The sequence below is a fragment of the Lipophrys pholis genome, assembly GCF_963383615.2.
Source record: "Lipophrys pholis genome assembly, chromosome: 9".
In the NCBI taxonomy this organism is placed as follows: domain Eukaryota; kingdom Metazoa; phylum Chordata; class Actinopteri; order Blenniiformes; family Blenniidae; genus Lipophrys; species Lipophrys pholis.
The window spans coordinates 30,364,645-30,375,638 of record NC_137639.1 but is presented as its reverse complement, the minus strand read 5'-3'; the positions used below and the strand labels follow the sequence as shown (position 1 = coordinate 30,375,638).

The 10,994-nt window shown below is 47.8% G+C and overlaps 1 protein-coding gene across 1 annotated transcript; it reads right to left on the bottom strand.

The window, feature by feature from the left end:
- Nucleotides 1-3,307: 3,307 nt before the first annotated feature.
- On the bottom strand, nt 3,308-10,731 carry LOC308115122 (SH3 domain-binding protein 5-like). Its single transcript, XM_080472471.1, is given in 7 exon segments — nt 3,308-5,013; nt 5,320-5,493; nt 5,871-6,035; nt 6,431-6,468; nt 6,471-6,558; nt 7,047-7,109; nt 10,404-10,731. Coding segments are annotated over 7 exon segments (1,224 nt in total). The 5' UTR covers nt 10,620-10,731; the 3' UTR covers nt 3,308-4,533.
- Nucleotides 10,732-10,994: the final 263 nt, after the last annotated feature.

Below are 10,994 nucleotides of genomic sequence, written 5' to 3'. Positions count from 1 at the left end.
ACAGGCTAGTTGGCCAGTGGGCTAACAGGATAGTTGGCCAGCGGGCTAGCATGCTAATCTGTAAAACATTCCACAAACAGTTCTGGATAGAAAATGTGACTTATTGTAACTGCGATATCAAGATCTAGATTTAGCCTAGCTTAGCATGAAGACCAGGAGTCAATAATGACGGCGACTATGAGCCAGGAACATCTCACAGACGTCAAGATATTTTCTAAATGTGCAGTAACGATACGGGTGTAATGACACGTGTGTCCATTAGGTGGCAGAAGTATCGCAAAGCGTTGTCACTTGTCACCGATTCAGAACTACAAACGACAGCTGGAGACACTCATTGCGCCCCCTATTGGCTCAAACCACTGCACCCCCTGCTGGAACAAACCACTGCACCTCCTGCTGGAACAAACCACTGCACCCCCTGATGGAACAAACCACTGCACCCCCTGCTGGAACAAAGTGAAGTTGCAGGCCCGAGCTGCCGAGCTGGTTCGCTGGTAGCGTTCTAGTTCTCTGAAACATAAAGAACTGTAACTTTAAGAATAAATAAATCTCTCATGTTAAACTATTTATGGAGAATCTGAAGGTTTGGTCGACAAGAAAAACTGACAGGGGCAGAACAGACAGTGGGGCAGAACAGATGGGGGTAGAACAGACGGTAGGGCAGAACAGGCAGTAGGGCAGAACAGATGGGGGTAGAACAGACAGTGGGGCAGAACAGACAGAGGGCAGAACAGATGGGGGCAGAACAGACAGAGGGCAGAACAGACAGTAGGGCAGAACAGACAGTAGGGCACAACAGACAGTGGGGCAGAACAGATGGGGGCAGAACAGACAGAGGGAAGAACAGATGGAGGCAGAACAGACAGTAGGGCACAACAGATGGGGGCAGAACAGACAGTGGGGGCAGAACAGATGGGGGCAGAACAGACAGAGGGCAGAACAGATGGGGGCAGAACAGACAGTAGGGCACAACAGATGGGGCAGAACAGACAGAGGGCAGAACAGATGGGCACAGAACAGACAGTGGGGCAGAACAGACAGAGGGCAGAACAGATGGAGGCAGAACAGACAGTGGGGCAGAACAGATGGGGGCAGAACAGACAGTGGGGCAGAACAGATGGGGGCAGAACAGACAGAGGGCAGAACAGATGGGGGCAGAACAGACAGTGGGGCAGAACAGATGGGGGCAGAACAGATGGGGGCAGAACAGACAGTGGGACAGAATGGACAATGGGGCAGAAGAGACGGTGGGGCAGAATGGACAGAGGGCTGAACAGATGGGGGCAGAATAAGAGGATCTGGGGCATCAGCACCATGGACAGAGAATCACAGATCCACCTGGAAAGGCTCGTGCACGAGCACACTCAAGTGTCCTCTTCCGTGTGTGTGTGTGTGTGTGTGTGTGTGTGTGTGTGTGTGTGTGTGTGTGTGTGTGTGTGTCAGATGCTGCATTTCGCGCACGGCTGAGCGTGAACCCGCAGAGGTGCGCGGGTCACGCAGGCGCCACCAGCCGCCCGTCCGCCGCGTCCCGGGGAGAGAGAGCGGGGAGAGAGACCCCCTCGGCCCGGGGAGCGGCGGCTCGGTGACGGCCTCCAAACAGGCCGTCACCGAGCCGCCGCTCAGGCGGAGGAACGGAGCCGGAGGCTGCGTGCGCGCAGAGCAGCCGCTCAGTCCTCACGGAGAGGAAGACCAGAGAAAAACAGGATGAACTGAACCGTCCGGAGCCGCACGAGCAGGTACTCACTGTGTGTGTGTGTGTGTGTGTGTGTGAGTGTGTCCGCGGCTCGGTTCAGGTCCAAATCCGCATCCTCCGCCGCTGGACGCAAAGATGGCTGAGCGGCTCCGGCAGGACTCGGGACCAGGACTCGAGATGGAAGACCAGGACTCGAGATGGAGGACCAGGACTCGGGATGGTGGACCAGGACTCAGCTCCGGCAGAACGCGGCTCCGGCAGGTCCCGTTTCAGACCGATCTGCTCCGCATCACCGCGGCGGAGGAGCAAAACACACATCCAGAGGAGCAGCGGATCCTGGAGCCTCCTCCCTCCCTCCCTCCCTCCTTCCCTTAACCTCCCCCCGCCCCCCTCCGCTACAATCTTCAGCTCATTCACGACGTCATGATGGAGACGCACCGTGCGTAACAGGCCCTCTCTCACGCATCCTCCTCCTGCTTCTCCTCTTCACCCCCCCCCCCCCCCCCTTCCTCCTCCTCCTCCTCCTCCTCCTCCTCCTCCTCAGCTGCAGCGTGAATGCTCAGATGAAAAGATTTCAGGTCCTGGGTTTTTATTTTTTTTAATTCCCACTCGCGGGTCATCTCGCGACATGACGACAGAACGCGGCAGCAGGCGACAGGACGGAGGATTAACCCGAGATTATAACCCGAGATTAAAACCCGAATCTCTAAAGCTCTGCTAAATCCAGAAGGCACAGATCTACAACACTGCTCTTCCTCCTCCAGGAAAAAATATTAAAAATCACGAGAAACAAATATCAATCAAATCAAATATCGTTTACAAAAATCTGTTTAAACTACAAAAGAGAAAAAAAAGAAAAATGCTAAAAAAAAAAAAAATCTGAATAAAATAAATAAAAAGGTTAAATAAATGAGTGAAAATATGAAAATTTCTGGTAAAAAAATCAGATCTACAAGAATTTGTATTATGAAACCAAAATTAAAATCCTGGAATAATTTAAAGAGATCAAAAAGGAAAAAGGTTTTAAGTCTGTTTAGTGTAAACTTCAGACTCAAATAATGAAAAAACAAAAACTGAAAGAAAATAAAAGTTTCATTGTCACAGAAAAAAAACAATTAAATAATTTCTAAGAAATTAAAAACGAGTTGAAGCAGCAAGAAGGATTTTATTAAATTATCAGAATCACACACACACACACACACACACACACACACACACACACACACACACACACACACACACACACACACACACACACACACACACACACACACACACACACACACACACACACACACATCCAGCTTTTTAAAACATTTTAAAATCAAAATACTGTATTGTGAAAATTTTAATTAAATCTTAAATTGTGTAACATCAAGATGTCAGATTTTAATTTTAATTTAACACTTCAGTTCTCAGAATAAAAAGTCAGTTATATTAAAAAAATAAATAAAATTTTTCAAATAATTTGAATAAAACAACACAATCTGAATCAAACCGCAGGAAACTAAATAAAAAAAATAACAAATAATCACAACGTGTTAAAGAAGTTTAAATTAAATAAAAACATGTCGAGAACAAAGTGAAAAGAGTAAACGGAGATAAAGTCAAGATTTCAACATTTATTTGACTATTATGTGAGAATTTCACAGAAAATTCCACATTTGGAGCCTAAAATCAGAAAAAAGTAAATCAATGAGAATATTTTGATATAAAGTCAAAAATCTGATCAAATCTGAAGCAAAAAGTCCAAATGAAACTTAAATAAAATAAGAAGCAGGTTCATATAATATTAATGAAGTTTAAATATGATAATTCAAGTTTTTAAAAAAAAGTTTTAAAATAGAGACTTTTGACAGAATTCCTTAAAAAAAAAAAACCAAAAAAAAAAAAAAATCAGTCAGTTCAAAACTACTTGAGGACAAAAAGCTAAACATCTTCACAAAATCAGGCGGAATTTTTTCTTCTAAATAGTGAACAAAAAATTTTAAAGTTAACAATAATACAACTTCAGACAAAAACAAATATGTGACAAAGACTTTGAATTTATGAAGAAAACAGAACAATTTAAACTCAAAGTTAAATATGTTGCAGGAAAAAAGTTGATTTGAAACATTTTGGCAAAACCATGAAAAAAATTATTAAAAAAACTAAACTAAAACGTTGTGAACTTGTGAAATGATTTGAATGTGATGAAGAATTGCGGAAAGCAAAAGTGAAGAATTAAACTTTTCCAGCTGGAATCTGACAGTGGGGGTGGGGGTGGGGGTGGGTGAAGGCACAGGACAGGCGTGAAGTGGGTGGGATGGGAGGAGCCGCTCCACCGGCCCACTGTTCGAGTCTCTCCAGAGGGAACATTCAAGAATCCCAGGCGCCCTGAAAGCAGCAAGGTTCCGTCATCTTTTCCCCACATAGGCCAGGAAAAGGAGGGGGCGGGGCTTAGCAAGCAAAGCTGTCCAATCACTTACTTGCTGCTCCTTCATGCTGGGGGAGCAGTGAGTACCCACAATGCATCAGTGCATTCAGGAAGAGCCAATCAGAGATGAGGCGGCGGAGCTTCTGTAGTGTTCAGTTTACATTATTTACATTAGAGCGTGAGCGTGTGTGTGTGTGTGTGTGTGTGTGTGTGTGTGTGTGTGTGTGTGTGTGTGTGTGTGTGTGTTAGATAACGAAGGGGAGGGTCAGATACTTTAAATGTGGGGGGGGGGGGGTCAGTCAGATAGTGTAGTTTGTGACACCCAGTGACACAGGTGTGACAGTCCTGGGGGGTCAGATGGTTTGGGGAGGGGGGGGGGGGGGGGTTGTGTGTCAGACAGTCCTGGGGGGTCCCCCCCCTCCCCTCACAGGCTGAAGCTGCGGTGGTGGGTCTTACAGAACTGCTGCTGGCGTTCTCTGGCGGCAGACTCGGGCAGCTTGTCTCTCTTGAAGGCGCCGCCCCCCCGCTCGCCCTCGTCCCCCGTCACGCTGCCCACATCACTCAGGTCGCCCAGGTGCTCCACCGAGTCGTACTTCTCCAGGTCGGAGGCGATGGTCTGCAGGCTGAACACGGACAGAGAGTCCGACCCCGCCCGCTCCCGCTCCTTGTACCGCTCTACTAGCTCCGCCCCTCCGCAGGCCCCGCCTCCCCCGTCCCGGACCTCCACGTCCGCCTCGGCTCCCACCGGCGGGCTACGTCCCCCGCAGCCCCCCTGGGCCGGGCCCACCCCCCTCTGGGCGTGGATCTGCTCGCTGATCTGCTCCAAGTTCCTCAGAGCCACCGAGTAACGAGTCTTCACCCGAGAGACCTGCTGCTCCAGGAGGAGCACCTGGGACTTATGGTCCTACACACACACACACACACACACACACACACACACACACACACACACACACACACACACACACACACACACACACACACACACACACACACACACACACACACACACACACACACACACACACACACACACACACACACACACACATTTAATGTGCATTATAAGTGTGTTAGTTCTTGTTTTTTCAGCATTGAGCGGTTTGGTGTGATGACAGACAGGGGGCGCTGCGTCCCACCTCCAGGATGTGGTTTGAACATTGGTGTGGTGCAGTGTGATGACAGACAGACAGGGGGCGCTGCGTCTCACCTCCAGGATGTGGTTGAACTGAGCCTTCAGCTCGAAGTACGGCTTGGACTTTACGATGAGCCTCTTCAGGGACTTCTGCAGCGTCTGGACTCGAGCCTCCGCCTCCTGGCAGGCGTGAGTCACTCGCATGTGTTCTCTCTCACTGCGGAGTCGCTCCTCCTCCGCCTCGTTCACCTGACACACACACACACACACACACACACACACACACACACACACACACACACACACACACACACACACACACACACACACACACACACACACACACACACACACACACACACACACACACACACACACACACACACACACACACACACACACACACACACACACACACACACACACAGTTACCATGATGACTCACTGAGGATTTAACGTTCACGTAAACAAGAGCTCTCGCAACCATTAGCTTAGCACCGAGCGACGACTGGGGTGAAAAACATCCCGAGGCGTCACCGAGCTGCAGTACCACTTCCCCCCTGCAGGAAACTTCTTGTGTTTCATTTGACTGTGTGAGAGTTGCATGTCTCGGGAGCAGGAAGCACCTTGGAGGTGGCGTGGTTGAGCATCTCCTGCCAGGTGGGGTCCAGCGTGTTCTTGCCGTCGGCCATCAGGCCCTGCTCCGCCACGTACACCATCTCCCGGGCGGCGGTGTGCATGGAGACGGCCCGCTCGTAGCTCAGCGCCGCTTTCTGCGTCTCCTGCTGAGCCTGCGGCGAGCAACAAAGCCTCTTGAGACAGGAAGCGTCGCAACGCCTTCCATCACGGAGTGAGCTCGGAGCAATGCACGCCGGCTCAGACTCGCGCTACACACACGCACACACGTTGGTGGACAATCAGCATTAGCAGATTTTACACGCACATTGCGAACTGCTGACAAAAAAAAATTTAATTATGGATTTAAAATGTTCTATAAATGACAATTAGTTTGTTTCATCTCACTGCTGTGTCTTCTCACCTGAAACACTCTGCCGCAGTGCTGATGAGCATTACACTGTATCCACAGCTGGGATTAGCATTTGGTGTGTGTTGATGCGATGGTGTTGTTGTGTGTGTAGCATTGTGTGTGTGTATGTGTGTGCATGTGTGTGTGTGTGTGTGTCACCTCCTTGGCGAGCCGCCGGGCCTCGTAGTACGGCCGGCCTTCTCAATGCAGCTGCCGAGCTGCGAGCTCTGAGCGTTGAGCTTGCGGGCCGATTCGGTGAGGATCTTCCTGTATCCTGAACGAGCGTCCTGGAGGATCACATCACATCAGACTCACCGACCGAAGAGACTCCCGGGATGTTTTCACATTCATCATGAGTTTGAATAAAAGTACTTTGATGTCAACTGAACAGATGAGGAGATACTTGAACCCCCCCCCCCCCCCCCCCCCCAACTGGGAATTTCCTATTTCCTACTTTCCCAAGAGCACAGTTCCAATTTACAAAGTGTTCAGGCGTATTTTCCAATAGGAAGCCCCGCCCCCCGCCCGATGTGTGCGCAGCTTGGTGGCTCTCTGTTAGCATTCGGATCATCCAAAGCTGTTGCCTGACAGTTACTATATCATTAAGCTGCTGTTGACTGGAGGACAATCATGAATTCTGAGCTAATTCAATCCTCCTGACAGCAACGTGAACCATTAGCATTAGCCTGTTTCCACCGGAGCTGTGACGTCTAAGCCCCGCCCCCCTCCGCCGCCAGCTGCCTGTGACTTCCTGAAGCGTCGGAGTGGTACTCACATCCAGCTGCAGCTCCAGGCGGTTGATCTCTGCGCTGGCTTCGTTCAGGTGCTCCAGCTCCTCCTGAAGCAACACAGGTGTGTGTTATCACCGTGGCGACGCCCGCAGACACACGAGTTTAGGTGCAGTGACGTGAAGGCAGACCGAGGCCACGTTTCCACATATCAGCTTTTATGTTTTTATAGAAACGGATATTTCCCTCTCAACGTTTACTAAACGATCTTCGTTGACACGGACCCTCGAACAGACCTGGTTCAGAGCTGCTATGAACAGCCAGACCTGTAGGGGGCAGTGTAGCGAGAAGCATGAAGCCATGATAGTCCTGGAAAATACATAGTGGCGCCAGTCACTTCCTGTTCTTTTAGGGAAACGGTTTGGAGCGATGAAGAGGCGCAGCGCCGCCTGAATGTGGCGTCAGAATATAAAAGTGATGAATCAGCAGAACGAGCATCGTCTTCGTCGCGGTTCAAAGTGGAAACACCGTCGCTCACAGATGACGCCAATGACGCTTTCGCAGCACGTTGTGATGTAAATCTCCGCCTCCCGTCTTCAGATGCAAACCCGAGACACGGTGTTTAGCTAAATCTTCACAGTGGGCGGAGTTATCGGGAAACAGGAAACACAGGAGACCCGTAGCTGGTTTATGTGTAAATGTAAAACAGAGAAATATCAAGGTAGTTTTTTTTTTTTTTTTTAATTACCGGGTACGTGGAAACGTGGCCTGAGAGCCCCTGCCATATAGAAATCTGACCCTAATGAAATCTGTTCTAATGTAGATATTTTATATAAATATTAGTTTTCCATGCTATAGAATATTGACACAAGCTTATTTTACCTATATATATATATATATATATATATTAATGCCACGTTTAGTTATTCAAAGGTACATTTCTTTCTCATTACTTTGAGTGTCAGGAGAATTTATTTATATGCAACATATCTAGTCACCATGACCTATATTGAATGAGATATACGTTTTTTTTAAAGACTTAGTGGGAGTGGGTCACTTTTCTATCCGACACCCCCGTTAACGTGGGAGGGATTCTTGTGGGTGTGGGTTTGACGTCCTCTTGCCTATTTGCATATGTACATTTTAGAAATCATGCCATAAATAAATGACGTCTAGTGAGCAGTGAATCACACCGTGGATCATGAGCACACACACAAAGTTTTAAATTCACACACACTTCATGGAGCCTTCTGGTTCAGATTGAGAGAAATAATACGGCTCGAGAAAATAAATAAAAGATTTTAGAAGAGCACAAATTGAAGTGAGACTAATTCAAATATTGGCAATAAATGCACATGAATCCCATAAAACTCCTGTTTGGTGAACTTATTTCTGAGCACTGCGTGTTACTGGTGAAGGTGATTTATGACTTCGTTTTTGTTTATATATATTTTCATTCACACTTGTTTCCTGGTGCAATGTTACGGAGTTCTGTGATGATGAACGTAGCGTTAAGCCCTTTTATTGAATTATAATCACTTCATCACCTCCGTGCTGTCGTAATGTTTTAATCTAATGTTTACACACAGCCAGATATTTACAAAAACAAATTATTTCCGCCTCCAAGTTTCCAAAAACAACATTGTCCATTTACATAAAAACCCGTCGTAGAAGCTGCTATGAGCTACATGTCGAACCTGTAGTGTCACGAGAAGCATGAAGCCACGCGAGCCAATCAGAATCCTGGGACAACAACCAAACCTCACAAACTACTTCCTGTTCCTTCAGCGATAACGCCGCAAGGGTCGTTTGTTTGGCTCGACGGACAAGTGGAGCTCCTCCGGAGTGGCGTTAGAATACAGCATCCATTGTGACCACAAACTGTCACACACACACACACACGATGCTGGTGACGTGTCTGCCGCGGTGTGACGTGAGTGTCTACACGCAAACGCAAAGACGGACTTTTTCCAAATCCCCACTTCGGCTGGAGATTTCAAATAAAACCATTTCCATCAGCGGCGGCTGCTGGTGAATGTCTGAGGTGGGGCTCTTCATTATTATTCAATCTCAGCCAATGTTAACTTCATTTAAATACAGTGCGTTTATAAACCACATTACAACAACCTTGCCTTATGTAGATCTAGAGAGCCCCCTAGTGGTGAAAGTTATAGTACTTATAAACAGCTCGTGAACAGGAGAGCACTTTATAAGACTCTTTTACTAACATACCTGTAATCAAATACAAGCAGAAGCTTCATTCGTCCCTTTTAGAAAATGAATTATTTCGGGGCTGATTTACTGGAAATGACTGAGTTTAGGAAAAACAAAAGGAATGTCAGACATGTTTTCAAACACATCAATCCATCTTTCAAAGCATTTTAGAATTTTTTGAAAGAAACCTCAAAAAAAACAAAACAAAATAAAAAGCTTTTTTTTTTTAAGCTTTTCAGTCAATAATAATTATGAACATGTTTAAACATTTATAAACATTAACAAACCTGGACACGTTTGCAAAACTCTAAACATATTTTCATTTGTGTGCATTTAAAAATAACTAAGATGGAGAAAGTTGAACCTGCCCTGCAGCTTTTCAGCCAGATTTCTTCCTTCAAACGAGTAAATTAGAAGAGACGTGACAGAGTTAATAATCAGACTCACCGCTTGTTGACTTCATCTCAACATCTTGTAGCAACACGTGAGAACCAATCAGAACGGACTTTAAGCCAACCGCTGAACTTGGGGCGAAACAGCGCCCCAATTCTCAGACATCAAATGACGCTGATTGGTTTAGATTCATGTCAGTCACTCTGGTATTAATTAGTAATTGGTGAGATGGCTACTAAGTCCCGCCTCCTCGGGGCGGCTTACTGCAGCGCCCCCTGCTGCTCTCTCACTCACACACACAAATATATTTTGACAGAATTACAGTATATTAATATATTTTATCCAAAAAATAAAAAATAAAATCCTTCTTGATCCCAGGGAGGGTGGCGCCCTCTATTGGCCAGCCGCCACCAGTTTTCAGAAACTTGTAGCTTCGTTTACATGTAAACAAAAGGCCAAAACACATACATTTTTGATGATTAGGGGCAGTGTTGTCTGAATTTTAATCTCTAAGGTTTTTGGAGTCGATTTCTGAGATGTTTGCGGAGATAGACGTGACCTTTTTTATTAGGATGGTTTTTTACCTTTTTCACAATTATAGATGTATCTGTGGTGATGTATGCATGTTTTGAGGTGTTAAAACGAAAAGAAAATCAAGTTTCGTTTGGATTGAGGTGAGTTTCAGTGTGCAGGGTGGATGAGGGGCCTCCTCACCCTCCGGCCCTGCGGTACCGCGATGCGGCCCTGCACGGACAGAATGCCCGTTAACACACAATCCATCCGCCTGGTTCTGGTACCTGAATCCGGGGGTCCAACTCCTCCTCGTACGGGCTGTGGAGTGTCTCTCCGGAGGGCTTGGCTTTGTCCTTTTCCTCGCAGGTCTCAGGCGTCACCCCGGAGGTTTCGGTAGGTTTCACCTGCTCCTCGTCTCCACCGGGGATCACCTCCCTCCACTCCCCGACATCTGACTCCCCGGACCCGGCGGGGCTCTCGCGCAGGTCTCCTGGCTCCATTCCAGGCCTGCGCTGCTGCCGCTAGCTGTGGCGTCAGTTCGGGTTGTAAGAAGAGAAGAAGCGGGCTTTATGTAACCCAAAACTCCGGTTCTGTTATTAACAGGCGAGAAGTGTGAAGCAGCAGATAGTTAGAAAATAAATCCACCGGTGAGGCGCGTCGCCGACTTCACTCTGTGCCATGTTAGATGAACCGAAACCGGACACCACTGCCCCCACAGCGGGCCGCCGGTAGCCTGGCGTGCTAACAGGCTAACGCCCGGAGCCGGAGGTGAGCGGGTGCAGGTGACAACGTACAGCGGGGGTAAAGTGCACAGTAACCGGAGGAAGGTGTTCGTGTCCTCCCCCGGCTCCTCGGGGCTCCTCATTCCTGCAGCG